We start from the raw sequence: 17,651 nt of genomic DNA, 5'->3' as shown, positions 1-17,651 counted from the left end.
GCCTGTCGCATCGCCTGCTCGTGCGGGAAGGGACCCCGGGAGATAACTGACAAGACTGCGTAGGGATCGGAAAAACCGAGGGACCTGTAGGATCGCCCGCCCGTGCGGGAAGGGTTCCCTGGTTATGTGAAATAAGAACCGATTGTAGGGCCTGCATGAAGAAATTGCAGGCCGCTGTTGTATTAAACGAGCTGCTGTTATCAACGCTAGCAGGCTGGTTGACGTTCAGTACACTGGAGTCTACCGACTTGGTCGGCGGAGCCAGGTTAGTCTCGTTGGGTCTAACGGCAGGAGAAACCGCTACATTGGAGCCTGGTTTCTCGGATGGACCGGGAAGAGAATGCTTTTTCAAGGCGCTCTTCTTTCCCTTCTTTGATGGAGGAGAAGAAGCAGGGAGCACAGGATTACTACATGGTCTCTTTTTTGTGCCCTGCTCTGCTTTAGCGGCGTTGGATCCCGCCTTCGTTGAAATGTTCAGTACAGCCTCCGCCGTAGGGTTCGAGCGGGGCGGCGAAGAGGGAGACGAATTAGGCATCTTAAATGCCCTAAGCCGTCACTAAAAACAAGAAACAATCAAACTAGGCTAAGCAGCCGATAGAACAAGGAATATACCTCAAATAAATACGAAATCAAACACGATAAGGTAAAAAAGGGAACAATCTTATCTGTATATGCGTAAGCTAAACCGTGGGGAACTCGTAGTGAGCAGCGGCGGCAGAAGAAAGAGGACTAGATCGCCCACGCTCGGGCTTATATAGGGGAGTGTGTGAAAGTTTTCCCTTCCATTGCCAGGGCAACGAGGGGGTTCAAAGATATTTTTAGCTACCAGGGGCAATTCTAATTGGCATTAGAATGGCAATTGTTATATTTATAGGTAAGTAAAGCGAAATGAAGTAGATATTGCTTTTTCAAAGTTCCACATGAATTTTGATAAAAAGTGCAAAATCACAACGTTGTTGGGCAAAATTGTGTGACATTTTACTGTAACACCAGTTAGACAGATTTACAGCTTGTTTGTGGATTAAACTCTATTTTAAGGGGTCAAAAATGATATAAGACAAGCAAATTTTGACCACAATAAATATAATTCATGCATCAATTGATACACATTTACGCACGTAAATCCCAAGAAAGACGTTTCACGTGTAAGTTTTGGTGTCCCCATAATTGCTTACACGAGAAACCTCAATTTATGAGTGTGGAATCCATATTAAGGACCAGTGTTGAACTGTTTGTTGTTATTTTGGTAGCAATCACATAGTTTAAAAGATTTCAAGAGAAAATTGGGGTAAAATAAATAAATTTGAAAAAAAGACCAAATTATAATTTTCACACGTGGCTTTGGTGTCCCCCTAAATATTACGTCGAGGCACAGTGATAGCTATTTTTTTTGTCTTATCACAACAATAATTGCTCGTCATTGGCATATTTTACAATGTAGCTGTGGTTTCTTTGTAACAGGTATCAAAAATTGACCACTCTATTAATTTGGAAAAAAGAAATGCAAAAATAATATTTGGTGTCCCCCTTACACGAGAAACATTGAAAAATCTTTTTCCTGGCCAAAAATAGGGGTTGTGTCATTTTTTCAATAGTACAGTTAATTTCTTACTTCAAAATAATCACTTCTATTGAAACAAACATAGAACTAGTTTGAAATATATGGTAAGATGCCAAAATGGATGGTTCACTGTGTAAGGGGGACACCAATGGTATCCCCTTTACATGGTGAACCAGTTTTTCCCCATACACTGCAATTTGGTATGCCGACTTCCTTCAATTTCAGTTTAGAATGTTAATTTTCAGTCAGTTTTCAAGGGACTTACTCAATATGAATGTTTTTTAAAGTTATGTTGAACAAAAATCTGATTTTCTGATTTTATTGGCAAAATAGGCATGTCACAAAGTGGGTCCCTATTTTATGGAATTACCCACATACAAAGACAAAGCAAAAATGAGTTCTCTGGGCTTTGCCAAACATTGGATGGGCTGAGGTTCTTTAAAAAAAAAATTGCGCGTGGTGGTCTTGCCTGAATATCACAAGTTCACCTTCTAATAGTAGTCTTACAGAATATATATCCATGGACCTACTAGACACATGGATTATAATAATAATAATTATCAGAACTATCACTCAATGTGATTAATATCCCCACCTAACACTGGCGGAGTTAGCTCAACCAGCAATTACTTTGTTACCATGGCAATGTATTGTTAAACATTGAATAAATGTATGTTTTGCTCATTGTTAGTCGTATGTCCCATATCTCAAGTCGAGTGCTCAAAACATGACGGAGCAAGATAAGTAAATCAGCAATTTCTATGATTTTCATTAAAAAATGCTGTTACCATGGCAACACAAAGTTTGACATTAACAAAAAATGAAGTTTCCACAACTATACATCATAGCCATCACATTTGCCAAATTTCAAGTCAAATGCTCAAAAGATGAGGGAGTTAGGTGAATTCACATTATCGCATGATTTTCATTCAGAATATGCTGTTATCATGGTAACACATTTTCAACAATGACGTAGATAAATTTTCCACATCTAGGTAATATAGTGGTCACATATGCCAAATTTGAAGCCAAATGCTAAAACAAAACAAAACTGAGAGTTAGCTAAACCAAAATATTTGTATAATTTTCATTCAAAATAAACTGTTATCATGGCAACACATTGTTCAACAATGACAGAAGAATAAATTTGCACATGTATGTACTATAGTGGTATATTGGTAAAGAGGTATTTTGTGCCACACCCTGCTGGGTGTAGTTTGTATAAAGGGGTTCTGTCTCATTTCACTTGTTCCTTTAATATTCATTTTTCAGTGTTTCATTCATTAATTCAGTGTTTATCTATCATGAAAATGTCTGCAAGTAGTGGATTGCAAAATGTTATGAATATGGGAAGTGGTCCGATATTTTTGCAACATGACCTCCCAAAATACTGTTGCTGGTTACAAAAATGCAATATGCAGCAAGGGAAATCACTTAGTTTATTTTAAAAAATGAGATAATAATTTCTGCTGCTCCTCATTTGTTTGCTGTAGTAATTAAAGGTGTTGCAAGTAGTGGTTTGCAAAATATTTTGCCTGCAAAATATACGGCATCTGCAGTATTGTTGTAACTTACCTCCTTTTTATATCCCTAACTGTCTCCGCAAAGTGGGCAGAACCCCCATCAGTCAAATCTATGGCAAATGAAAGACATAATTCATTGATTTCATGAGGCAACTAAGAGGAGGCATGAGAGTGCCTTTGCGATGAACTTAAAACAATGCACTCCACCATGACTTGCTCTGTGTGCCAACACAAACTGCCATCAGGGGTATTTATTCAATTACACCAAAATGGAACTTCTTTGCACAAATATTTATTTGTTTGTCTTTTTGAGAGAGAAATAGTCCTCACAGATTTAGCAAAAATATAGATTGCTTGATCATCACAATGTCAGTATTGATGTGACTTTATTATGAATCTGAATCAATTCACTATGTAAATGTATTTGAAGGGCATTACACAAAACCACTGTGACTAGCCAATCAATGCTCCCTGCAATTTCAGTTGGCAGTGCAGTGCAGGCCTGATGGGTCACATAAATGATAATTCATCACATCTATGCTGGGCCTTCCATCACAGCACAGGTTCTTCATATCAGTTTTTCACATTCACCTATAACACATATGAGTAAAGCATGAATAGGAGAGCATGTATTTGGGGATTTAAGGACTTTAACTTGACTTTGACCCATTCATACATTTATGCATTGAGTAATTTTCATGGTACCGGTATGGAGAAAAAGTGCAATTTCTGTACTGAATAGTAAATTGTTACCATGTTCATCTGGCCTTAGACCCTAAAATTCATAAGATAATCACTTTCAGGTAGAACATGCATAGATATGCAGTAAGTTTCACGATAAATTGAGCCACTTCCGAGATATGGAGGAAAAAGTTAGTTCCGCACTTTCACTTGATCTTTGACCTTTTGACCTTTGAGGCAATAAAAAAAGAAAAAGAAAACAAAAAAACTCTCCAGAGAATTTCTATTAGGTTACACATGCATACACCAAGTGTAAAAAAAAAAAATACTAATCCTGCTGGCATTGCATGAACATGAGGGAAATAGTAAAATTTTGAAGTGTTGCACTTGACCTTTGACCCCTGACCTTTGACCCCATGAACCCTACATTCTCTAGACAATCACTGCCAGTCAGTACATGTATATATACTATGTTCCATGAAGATACCTTGAACAATTTTCAAATTTACAGAGAAAAAAAGAAGTTTTAATACTTTTACTCGACCTTTTGACCTTTGACCTTTGACCTCATGACCCAAACTTTCACCAGAGAATCTAAATTGGGTAATACATGTATACACTAAGTTTCAAGAAAATATCTTCAGGCATTGCATAGATATGGTGGAAATAGTGAAATTTTATGTATTTGACCTTGACCTTTTGACCTTTGACCTTGAGCACGTGCACCCAGAAGTTGATAGGCACAACTTCACCCCCTAATACACATACATGCCAAGTTTCATTAGGATACCTCAACAGCTTTTGATAGTTACCTTGTCCACAAAATTCATTACGGACGGACGGAAGGACGGACGGACGGACGGACGGACGGACGGACAACCCGAAAACATAATGCCTCCGGCACCACTTCGTGGCGGAGGCATAAAAACACATTCAGACAAAGAGTACACAACCTTTATCTTGAATTTAACAATGTTAATTGATGAGTAGAAATCAGCTTTGCTACACAAGATTTCTTTGCAAGTGTGCTGTGACTGAAACTAAAAATGGTCTCACTGCTTTGTGAAATCTACGCTTCAACTCATAAGGTGTGATTTCACGGAGCATGCGAACGATTTGCGAAGGACGTGAATGACAAAATCCAACATTCAGAAAAGTTTTTCCCCGAATGTGTTCCGACAATGAAGCCGAAAACTATTCTTGCGCAATTTGTGCGAAGTTTCCACGACTATGTGCGAATGGCGTGTGTATCATTGCCAAAGTACAGCATGTTACGTACACGAAGAACACGCGGCGGAAATGTGAACAACGAAACATTTTCAATAATCATGGGAGAAAATGTACCCAAGGAGAGGTGGAAGCTGTCTTGAGTTGAATTTTTTTTCCTTTCCTGTATTTTTCCTTTCTTTTTCTCTCATTTCTCTATCGTGTGCTTGCCTACATTTTTTTTCTAGGACCTATCTCCACTAGTAAAGCATTTGATTTTTTTTTTTTGCAGTTCCTCCAACACATAATCTCTATAGTTCAAAAGAAATTTTACATATTTTAGATTAATTTTAAGTGTATTCCCCGATCTTTTTTTTTGTAATCAAACATTTCCTTCTCTTTGCTAGTCTTTAATTTTTTTTATTTTTATTATAGTTGTTAAAGACCTAATAAAATGCTTGCAAAATGTTTTGATATGCAAAAGAAATGTAAAATATATGTCATGATTATCAATGTAAACATGTTCTCAGTGTCGTTCCAGTTTTTATCGATTCTAGAAACTCCCCCAAATATCACATTTTTGGAGGACCCCCCGTTGCAGCTTTTGCGAAAAAGATAGTCACGTGACCAACACCCCTGAACCGATTGATGACGTATAAGCACGGAGTTGTGCTCAGTTAGCAGACGCCGCTCAGCACAAGCACTCAGATTACTAGCTTGGTACACGCGCGTACACGATAGCTAGCCCGGCCAGGCCCGGGCCCCGCGGGATGTGCGCTCCCGGTCGACCCACTGACTGTCGACATGTACGCATTACCACGTACATTATCACTAAGTTAGCTTGCACAGATACTGTACCTGGTACCTCGAGCATAATGTCTTCCCCTATATGGGTAAACTTCGACATGGATGATGATGATGAAGACTGCAGCTCTGACGATAGCGGAGAAGAAGAGGAGGCACATGAAGTTGAAGGGGAAGATGGGGAGGGAGAGGCAGCCGATGAACCAGAACGTTATCGTGGGGCTGCACCTTACCGATATGAACCAGCTGCATCTCCCCCGCTGCCAGTGCAAGAGCGTATAAAGAACATGGCACCAAGCCCGAGAATAGACCTCACAGAAACGATCGCCTGGGAAATACAGAGTGGTATGTCTGGTATGCCACCATACAGTTTAACGTTAGAAAGGATATACGTGTACTGTATTCTACATGATTGACATTGTAAGTTGTAACTGTTTGTCTAGTAAGTAAATTAGAAGAACAGACCCAGCTCGCTCACAAATTAGTGAGCGGCTACTCCGGCCGCAGTAAGCAAGCGGGAGCGTCCCGGCCGTGGCCTGGCTCGTCGCTTACAAGTTAAACTGCTAGTAGTAGTCTAGTAGTAGATCTAGTAGCAGTCGACTAGTAGTAGTAGTCTACTAGCACTACTACTAGTAGTAGTACTATTACCACTACGGCACTAGGTCTAGTAGACTAGTAAGTAGTAATAGCAGAGTACAGAGGCTACACTCTAACGCCTAACGGTTAGGGGGATATGTTGTTACAGGGTGGGTCGTGGCAAAAAAAAAAAGGCCTAGAAATCAAGTTTCCACACAGCTGACAGGAAATAACGCATGAGTGCTATCGCTTCCTCATTGCATTCTAACCAGTTTCCCATAGTCAGTTTCTGCAATATTTGTTATCAGTAATTTAGATGTGCCATTTTCTAAGAAAAACGATACCAAGAATGATCGTCAATTTTGGTCGAGTAGTTTTTGTTTTATGCTAAAAAATCATACTGTGGAAGGAAGCCCAAACGCCGTGCTTGGTCTACCGATGAATGCCACGGTGGGGCTGGATTCACGAGTAGGTCTAGGCCTATAAAGCAGGCGAGTCGCCGTAGTATTAGTACAGACACGCAGTGGTGGTGGGGTTATCGTGAAATAGGCCCCACCGCAGTGCGCGTGCACCGTACCCGTGCGTTTATAGCAAGCAAGGGTAGGTCCTCCTAGGGTTTAGGGTTAGGTAGGTTTGTATTTATGGTTAAATTGGCCGTTAAATTAGTCGAGGGCCATATTATGAAGTCATTTTCGCCGCATTCACGAGTATTGACTGTGGAAGGCAGCCCCACCGCCGTGCTTACCTACCGAGATGAACGCCACACGGTGGGGCTGAATTCATGAGTATTTAAACAGGCGAGTCGCCGTAGTATTACTATTACTATTAGACACACAGTGGTGGGGCCTATTTCACGAGTTTGGCGAAAATAATGGATATCCAAGCGTACCACAGGTGTAATCTGTATTATTGGCAGTATTAAATCCGATACAGTTCATTAAAGATTCTTTTGTCTAAAGGCTTAGCCAATGACAATAGTGCAGCGCAGCACCTGCTATGCGCTCGCTAGCTCGCTCCCCCGCGAGCGCTAGCCAGTGCAGCCGCCGGCCGGCTGTCGCTGTGCTGCGCTAGCATAGCCTTGCCAGCTCGCTGGCTATGGCTAGACTGGTGTCGTGAACGACTCCGTTCTTAGACGTCATCACAATTTAGAAGTGATAGTGCGCCGCATGCGGCGAAAGTATAGAAAGTTTTTCAAAACCGAGGAAATTGCTTCCATTATGTTAACAAATATAGAACAAAATTCAGAACAGTAAAAATCCCCGCACAACCATAGAATTACTTAGAATTTAACATTTAATATTATTACATCATTGAGAAAAAATGCCTAAACCATTTTATTAGGTCTTTAATAATTGTTTGATGTTTAGGTGTATGCTACGATTTTTATTTGTAGAAAACGTATAGGTCATACATCCCCCAAACGTGCGCTAGACGTTCGCGAGAATGTCTCAAAAGGTACGCGAAAAGTTTGCGATTACATCGTAAATTGATCGAAAAAACTTCGCAGATTTCGCGTAACATACGCGAGACATTCTCAAAAGTTTCGGAGTCTGTTTGGGGTTTCACAAACATTTTGCGAACATCGCGCGTGTCTTGCGAAGGTCTTGCGCATATGACAAGGCTTTAAGGACACTTTCGAGAACAATTCACGAGCAAATCACGACCAAGTGTGCGGAAAAGGTTCACAAAAAATTTCAAACTTTTTTGAAATTCTTGCTGAAGTAAAAACGACATTCGCGAACAATTGACGACGCTTCCGAACCCTCACGTTCGTTTGGCGAACTTTCGCAGACTAAAATACCAATGCTGGATTTTGCCATTCGCGTCCTTCGCAAATCGTTCGCGTGCTCCGTGAAATCACACCTTTAATGTGCCATGGTCGCCGATCGGCGACTAAGAAGAGTGCCAAAAACATTGGTCATTTAAGTTCTTGTTGCACCATAATGCGATACACCATTAAACTGCCACTGATATGTACTGGTAGCTGATTAGCATAGCCATCGTCTCCACTAAAAATATGAGTATATTTACATAAGAAAATTTTGAGTAAATACGTGATTTTTCAGCTGGATGTATTTTTTTCGCGTCGTGAAAATCCGCAGAGAGCGCACCCTCTGCGAGATGTGTATAGATTAAAATTCTCATTGATAAACCACGCACCGTGTATGCTACTGAATCTGCATGTGTTGTCTATGCATTTCGACTCGCATTGTCCTGCTTGGGTGCTCTTCTGCAGGAGCGGCTTTCATTTTGTCCCTCAAAGAGGGTCAGCTTTCGTTCGTCGGTCAAGTTTTTCATCCTTTTGTCTTGGTGAACTTCACTAATCATCCCCACGCTAGCATATATACAAAAGAAGAACACGCTTTTGTTCTTGTCTATGCACATGTACAGTGTACAGAAAGTAGACCGGTAAGCCAAAGAATTGCGCGAGCACAAACCCCTCATAGACAAAGGCCTGCCGATTTCAATAGAGTATGCCCGCCCGCCCGTCTGCCCTTAGTATAGAGACAAAAGAAGGACTAGACTTAGAATTTGTCAACACTGACAAATTAGGTGATCCGATATATTCGGAAATAAATGTTATGACCATTGACCCTAATTATCCGAGAAAAGACAGTGTCTGATGAATTAGTTATTTTATGAGAAATATGTACATGTGCAAAATATTGGGCTGATAGGGCCTATTTTTCTTGAGTTATTGCAAAGAAAGTTGCAGAAAGAAAGAAATATCTCAATACATTGAAGATAAGCTTTAATTTCAACCAAGTTTTTTAACGCGATTCCGATATTGTATAAAAACAAGAAGGGCATATTACGACAGCTTACAGTCTCAGCTACAACATATCAAAATCTGGGAGAAATTCACCGAAGGGTAAGTGAGCTAGCGCTTGATAAAGACAATCATGTCAATCTTCACATCTAGAAAAATTCCCTCCCATAGAGATAACACGTCATAACGAAGACAAAGATAGAAGTACATATGACCTTTGACCCGACTTTGCACAGACAAAATGGCATCTGAGCAAAAAGTGATTATTTTGTGAAATGATTCTTGTAACATGGTCTTTGCGTGTGCAAAATATGGAAAAGATAGGACATGTATTCACCAAGATACAGGATGAAACATTTATGACCTTTGACCCTAATTTACATACCCAAGATGGTGTCCGATCAAGTAGTTGTTATTTTATGAAATATTGTACGTGACATGAACTAAACATGTGCAAGATATGGGGGTGATAGGGGCTGTTTTTCTTGAGTTATTGCAAAGAAAGTTGCAGAAAGAAAGAAATATCTCAATACATCGAAGATAAGCTTTAATTTCAACCAAGTTTTTCGACATGATCCCGACGTCGTATGAAAAAATGAAGGGCACACTTACGATAGCGTAAAGTCTCAGCTACAACATATTAAATCTGGGAGAAATTCACCGAAGTGTAAGTGAGCTAGCGCTCGATAAAGATAGTCATGTCAATTTTCATTTCCAGAAAAATTGCACTCCCATAGACATAACACGTAAACTGGTCAAATTTGACAAGATTACTTTTAATCCATTTTTACGAGGTGATGCCGTCATCCAATCAAAATTTTGTTAGTACAATTATGAAAGAACATTTAATAAGCTACAACATACTGAAATCTGGGTGAAAATTGGCAAAGGATAAGTGAGATACGCTTGTGTGAACTTGAAATTTGATGACGTCATTTTGAAAATTTACTTTTTTTATTTTATTAAGAAATTTGATATCTTTTAATCATTTTTTCAGCATCGCTAACCCATGAAATGACATGTACAACTCATCAGCTTTCAGAATATGTAAAGAAAATGGGGGGTCACCGTCCATCCTGACGAGTAAAATCGGATTTAGAATTGGCGTTTTTTTTTTTGGCATAGTTGCACTGTATATCGCCATTGACGAGCGCGCGGAATTTCAACTTTGACGGGCCCGTATGACATCATATTGAGTCGGATTAACTTGAAACTTGGTAGAATTATTCCTTGACATTTCAGACATCCGATCCGTGTGAAAAAACGGGAAATTTCAATTGCATATGAGCTGTGTGTGTGTATATGCACGCACGCGTACGCGTCTGTCCAATTTTTTCAATTTTTCAAAAAATGCTCCAAATGGTCTGAAACGTGTGCAAAAAAAATTTGAGCTCGATTAGAGCATACAAATATTTCAACACGTTTCAAGGGTAAATATGAATTTTGAGAATATGAGTAGAATGCGCTTGACTTGAAATATGTGTGACGTAAATTTAATTGAAAAATTCCATTCCATTAATGAGATATGAATGAGAATGTGTTTTCATATAATGACGTCATAGTGACATCACGGTCGACTGATCATTATGATTTTACTAGATCTGTCGTCTTTGGGACATGATACATACATGGTATAATTTTGAAATTGATAGGCACGGGACTTTCTGAGCTAACCTCTACACAACTTTTGAGGAGAAAGAAGAAAAAGAAGAAGAAAAACAAAGAATCAGTACAGATACAGAAGGTGATCCGAGAGGATACTCGGATCACCTAATTAGTAGGTGCTTGCTTCTCAAGTGGACAAGAGACACCCTTCCAGGACCCGGGATAGTTTCAAATACACGATCTGGGACTAAAGGACTCAGATTTGGGAATGAATTACCGAGGCAGAAAAGAAATTGAAAAGGCAAATTGAACTGCCAATATCTTTGGAATTATACAACTCTAGAAGACCAATTTGTTATCATATGAAAGAGGAAATGTAGCTCTAAAACTTTCTTACAGAGGCAAGGGAGCATTCTATTGAAGAAAAATCACTATTGACTCTTTCTTTCTATACTACACAAAAATTCATGATAATTTTTTAATGATATCGATTATTTCTGCAATATTTCAGGTTCAGATAGATATTACAGCAACCTGACTATATGACACGAAAGAACAATCATTTCTTGATATTTGTTGTGTAGAACTCAATTCAAAACAGTCAATAGTTTGAAAGATATAGCAGTTTTAAATTACATTGTCAATCCAGTTCGCAAACTTTCTGGCGTTGGGTAAAAACGTCTGGCACGTTGGGGTTTTTTGGTCTGGCACATTAAGAGTTAAATGCACAATATGATCAAGATAACCTTTATTCCACAGAGTAACAGCAGATGAATTGTAGGGGTTTCATGAAAATTGTACCTGAAATAAGAAAATGATGAAATCCATAGTTTTCAGGGAAACAGCAATATCACTAGCAAATCACATATTGAAATAATGAAATATAATTATTCCACAGGTCTTCCGACACACATACACATCTTTATAAAACTTATTTTTTGACATCAAATGGAAAGAAAGAAAGAATATATTGTATCCTACAAGTCAAAATTGTATGTTATATTCTTACAATGTTGTATTGTTTAGACAATCATTTCCGAGGCCATTGTCCATGTCAAGCGTTTGCTTTTTAAATGATGGTCTCGCGAATTTCTGTACATCAAGAGTTGCCTAATTTGTCTTTGAACAATAGAACTTATGTTTGCATAAATGTATGCATAAAATAATTTGTTTATTTTCATTTTGTGTCAGGAAAAAAAAATGTTGGATATTGAAATGAACATTTATTTGTTTTAACTGTCAGATTAAAATTATTCTGTGCTCAATTACTTTGTTCAATTTACTTTGTATTTCATAAAAATGTATGAAAAAAGAAATTCAGAAATAAAATCAAAATCAATCAAATCAAAATATCACAATTTAGTGACACATGTGTTAAAATCTTACTAACTCTTGTATGTCTGATTTTGCATAATAAACACTTTGTCTCTTTATCTCATTTACCATGTACTGTATTTTGTCAAAGCCAATCTGATCGTGTGGTCAACATATTTGGTCAAAAAGTAAATTGGGACAATAATACAGTCAAACTCGGATACCTCGACGTCGGATAAGCCGAATATCACTTACCTCGGGGGCGAAATGAAAGTCCCGATTGTTCCTATGGAGTTTCCGTGTATTAAAATTCGCGTAGCTCGAAAAAGATAACTCGAAATTCGGTTACCTCGAAGGGAAATCTAATGTCCCGATCTTAATTAACTTATTGTTTTTCCCAGCATGTTGCTCGAATCGAAATTGTAGACATCACTCAGCATCTCCGATTAAGCGCGCGTGGACAGCGAAGACATGTCACATGTTTTCACACTCGATTGTAAATATTCTGAGACCAGAACAATCGCGCGCCCAAGAAGAAATACCCGATACACAGCTGACAAGGAAAATCCCCAACACCTACCAACACACGTACATGGTATGCACATAGCACCCGTGCCAATGGAGTGCTTTACGATAGCACTACGCGCTGCCCCATCATTTGCTTTTCTTTAACCACTGTGTTTTGATTTTTGATCGAGACAGTCATACCGTGCGCGTAGATTTCTCAACCGTCGGGGCGCACCTGCTTACGTTGACAGTTATATCTCTGCCATTAATCACGCTCTGTACACTATCAAAACATTAATCTACCTCGTAGTGCCTTTTTTTTAAACTATTTTTTTTTTGCCTTTCACGAAGTTTGCTTCCCCGAGAACGCAAGCACTGAAACTTTTTTTTTCCCAGCAATGCGATTATGAAAATCTGGAAGTATAGGCCGATCACAATGAAGAATAGAATACACAGGGCTCCGCACTAAGTTTTATCGGGCCACCAATATCATTGATTTTTATTTTCTGGTGGTCGAAAGTAAAATCTGGTGACAAAAAAAAATCTGGAAAAATACTAGAAAAACTAAATCGGTCCTACTAATTACATAGACAAATTAATATTAAGCATTATTGAAGTGATACAGATGTCCATGTCTAAAACAAATGAATAGAAAATTCAATCATCTTACTCTGTGTTTAAAGATTTGACAAATAGGCGTAGATATTATTATAAAAGTTGATGGCCATATATTGAGGAGGTCAAAACTTACGTTTGAAATGAGAAAATAGGAGCATTTGCTGACATTTGTTAGCATCCGACATTTGTTTTAGCATTGTAAAAAGCCGAAAGTTACCGTTATTCATTTTTAAATGTAAAAGCAAACAACCGACATTCATTTTAGAATCTTACGGAGCTGAATACTATCCTAATCCATTTCCAAACGTGAAAGCAAACATCCGCTATTTGTTTTAGCATCTAACTGAGCGGATTAATACCATTAATCATTTCCAAAATTTAAAGCAACAATCTGTTATTTATTTTTGCATCGTACGGAGCAGAATATTACCGTTATTCATTTCAAACATCCGACATTTATTTCATTATCGAACGGAGCCGAATGTTACTGCTGTCCACTTCCGAAAGTGAAATGAATCATCTGACAATTATTTTATCATCGCACGGAGCCGAATGTTACTGTTTTTCATTTTTGAACGTCAAGGCAGACATCAGACATTTTGGACTATGAAACGTATAGCTGAATGTTACTGATATCTATTTTGAAATGTACCGTAGCAAATATCCAATATTTTTTTTTATCATCGTATGGGGCAGAATGTTACTGCTGTTCACTTCCAAACATGCCAAACGTAAAAGCAATCATTCGACATGTATTTTAGCATCTTCCGGAGCTGAATGCTATTGACATTTACTTTCGAACGTAAAAGCACACATCCGGCATTTATTTTATCAACGTACGGAGTTGAATATTATTGTTATTCACTTCAGAACATCAAAGCAAACATTCGACATTTATTTTAGCATCTTCCGGAGCTAAATGTTATTGCAATTTACTTTCGAACATAAAAGCAAACATCCAGCATTTATTTCATCATTGTCAGGAGTTGAATATTATTGCTACTCTTTTCCGAACGTCAAAGCAAACATCAAACATTGATTTTACCATTAAACGCAGCTGAATGTTACTGTTATTCATTTCGAAATTTCAAAGCAAACATCAGTTATTTTAGCATCATATGGACATGATGGAGCAGAATATTACTGCTATTTTCTTCCGAACATAAAAACGATCATCTGACATCTATTTTAGCATCTTCCGGAGCCGAATGCTATTGCTATTTACTTTCAAAAGTATAAGGAAACATCCGACATTTATTTAACCATTGTACGGAGTTGAATGTTGTTTTTCATTTCTGAACGTCATAGCAAAAATTCGACATTTATTTCAGCGTCTTCCGGAGCCGAATGTTATTCTTATTCATTTCCGAACGCAAAATCAAATATCTAACATTAGTCTTAGCACCATACGGAGCTGAGTGTTATCGTTATTCATTTCCAAAAGTATGAGCAAACATCCGACATTTATTTCAGTATCATACCGAGTCGAATATTACCGTCATTCATTTCCACAATTAAACGCAAAACTCTGACATCTTACGTAGCCGATTGTTACCGCTGTTCATTTTGAAAAGTAAAGGCAAACATCCGACTTTTTTTTTTTTTTTTTGGTGGCGCGATCGGGCCACCAAAATCTTTATTTCTGAAATGTTGATTTCATTTCCGATTTTCACTCAATTCATTCCTATAAAAGTTGATTCAATTCAAATTGACAAGCATGCACACAATCAGTATTCACTATAACAGACACCATGTTGAACATCGATAAACGTTGAACATCGATAAACATCGGATAAGTCGAAGAAAATTCGACGTACGCGTACCTCGAAATTCGCGTACGTCGAACCATTTTCTTCAGTCCCGACGAATTCGAGGTATCCGAGTTTGACTGTATATTAGGAGACACAAGTGGCGTATTCACATTGGTCCTTGGATTTAAGCCTCTAATAGTGCCGAACGGCGTTCTGCACCAGTCTAGCATCAGTCGAGGCTTAAATTGTGTTCACAGTAAGCTCACCAGTCGTGCACCGACAGCGTATTTGCATGTTCACATCGAAACCAGTAGACACTGCTTAAAAGTATGTAATATTTGGCAAATCAAAAAAAAGAAAAAAAAAAGTTACCTTTCCATGAATGCTCCATACACTGACTGTACATGAGGTATATATAATGTTCATAATGACAATAGACAGAACCACATTCCATGTATGGAATGTGGTTCTATCTATTGTCTATATGAACATCACTGCCTTTTTGCGTTTCACAGTGGCAGGCTTTATGCAGAAATTTGAAAATTAGTAAACACAAGAGTTTGATTATCTTGCAAATGATAGGAGAGTTTACACTCGGACTCTGGAAATGACTAGCTTCATACTTTTAATACAATGGCAACAACAAATAAAAACAGATTTTTTTTGGTTCTTATTTTTACACAACCCAAAGTTCACTTCACTAAAACAATTTAGAAGATTGCTACTAAATAATGTGCTTGCTGGTTATAAAATAGTATATTTTTATATGTACACCGTATAAATAACATTAAGGTCAACGGGTAAAGTAATAGATAAAAATCTTTCTCAAAAAAAAAAAAACTAGAAATGTCGCTATGGCGACTGATGCCTCCGTCATAATGCATGATTCTCCCAATAGGCATATAGTACAATGTCTTCACAATGTGTGATCCATGACAGTTTCACATAACTGGCAAAATATTGAAATGACAGGTTTGTCAGAAATGTCTTGAACTGGGTTTGCTTTAATTTTCTAAGAGTGCAGGTATACATATTTGGGGAATTGAGAATTTTTACTTGAATTCTGACAGACCTTTTTATAAGTTTATGCATTGAGTAATTTCCAAGGTATGAAGAAAGAGTGTAATAACGGTACAAAATGGATTTTTTTTTTTTTTTTGGGGGGGGGGCATTGAAACCTGGCCTTTGACCCTTAACCTTTGACCTTTGACCTTCTGGCTGGAAATTTCCAAGAGAATCTCCATTAGGTAATGCATGTATTAAGTTTTGAAACTGATAATGCAAGCATTGCATATACTAGTATATGAGGGAAATAGTAAAATTTTGAAGAGTTGACCTTGACCTTTGACCCCTATTGACCCATGACCCCTAAATTCCCTAGATAATCTCTGCCAGTCAGTACATGCGTATGTACCAAGTTCCACAAAGATACATTGAACTATTTGCAAGAAAAGTGATATTGCAACATTTTCACCTAACCTTTGACCTTTTGACCTTTGACCTTATGACATGAAACTCTCTCTGGAGAATCTTTATGCAGTAGTACATGTCCACACCAAGTTTCAAGAAAATACCTTTGGGCATTGCATAGATATGGGGGAAATTGCAACATTTGTAACATTTGACCTTGACCTTTTACCTCTTGCCAATGTCACTAAAATCTACTCAACTAATTGTCCCATCATACATCATCCTCCAACAAAGTTTGGTGAAATATGCTCTATCCAGTCTTGAGTTATCGCGTAAACGGATACAATTTCATGATTGACCTTGACCTTTGACCTTCAGCCTATTTCGACCAAAATCTAATCAGATTACCCCATCATACTTCATACTTGGACCAAGTTTGGTAAAATTCCAGTAAATATTACTCAAGTTATCGTGTAAACGAAAGCGGACGGACGTACGGACAAGCCGAAAACATATGCCTCCGGCACCACTTCGTGGTGGAGGCATAAAAATGTAGAGAGCATTCACAGTGGTAGCTGTCTCGTACCAGCTCCGCAGCCAATCTATGACCCCGTTTTACAGTGCGGGGCTGGGCCGCGGCTCGGCTGTGGCCGAGCCCGCCTTCATTTCAGTCTAAACGAGCAAAAGGCCAAATGCGGGGCCAAAATTGGCCGCGCATTTGGCCACGCTCTGGAGGTGGTCTCCACCTCGGCTGAGCCGCGGCCGAGCCCGGCCTTTTCTCAAGTGTAAACGCAAACTGGGCCAAATGCGCGGCCAATTTTAGTCTGGCTTCCAGACCCTCTGCCCATACTATTTCGCTATTCAGGATATTAACCCCGTAAACGTCGAAAACTAGTATAGTTTAAGGTGGTTTTGTCCTACAAAGGATTTTTCCTTTGGCAAAGGCGGCGACTTTGTCGCCGCCACGGAGTCCAGTTGGCAAAGGGTCTGGAAACCAGACTATACCAAATTGCATTTGTTTATAAGCAGAGCGCCACTACAACAAAATATTGAAAGGTTTGAATTAAAATCCCGGGCCGAGCCTGTCAGTGTAAACGGGGCCTATTTCGGCAGGTTTAGTTTTAGATGGTACTGATGCGAAATGCGATCACATTGCCTAAAATTATGACGGAGTGTGAGTGTTCAGATTGACATTGGTGCTGCAAAAGTCGCAAAAAAAATTTGAGCATCAGCTGCCGAGTCACATGGCCACTGTAATCACGGTAAAGAAGTGTTTAGTCTCAATTTTCACAGCATGCCAGAGCAAGCCAGACTGAGCCCTGGGA

At 38.7% G+C, this 17,651-nt stretch overlaps 1 protein-coding gene across 1 annotated transcript in view; it reads right to left on the bottom strand.

Annotated features, from left to right (window-relative positions):
* The window catches only part of LOC139710006 (lipoyl synthase, mitochondrial-like), a 184,180-nt gene that overhangs the window by 74,093 nt on the left and 92,436 nt on the right, over positions 1-17,651 (bottom strand). The window contains exon 6 of the mRNA XM_071621957.1: positions 3,137-3,194. Within this exon, the coding sequence (XP_071478058.1) occupies positions 3,137-3,194 (58 nt within the window). The remainder of the gene's footprint in view (positions 1-3,136; positions 3,195-17,651) is intronic.

The sequence above is a fragment of the Diadema antillarum genome, unplaced genomic scaffold, assembly GCF_040938485.1.
Source record: "Diadema antillarum isolate AM-2024a unplaced genomic scaffold, OU_Dant_1.0 seq00001488_RagTag, whole genome shotgun sequence".
Lineage (NCBI taxonomy): Eukaryota > Metazoa > Echinodermata > Echinoidea > Diadematoida > Diadematidae > Diadema > Diadema antillarum.
The sequence above is the reverse complement of the archived record's forward strand: the minus strand, read 5'-3'. Positions and strand labels throughout refer to the sequence as shown.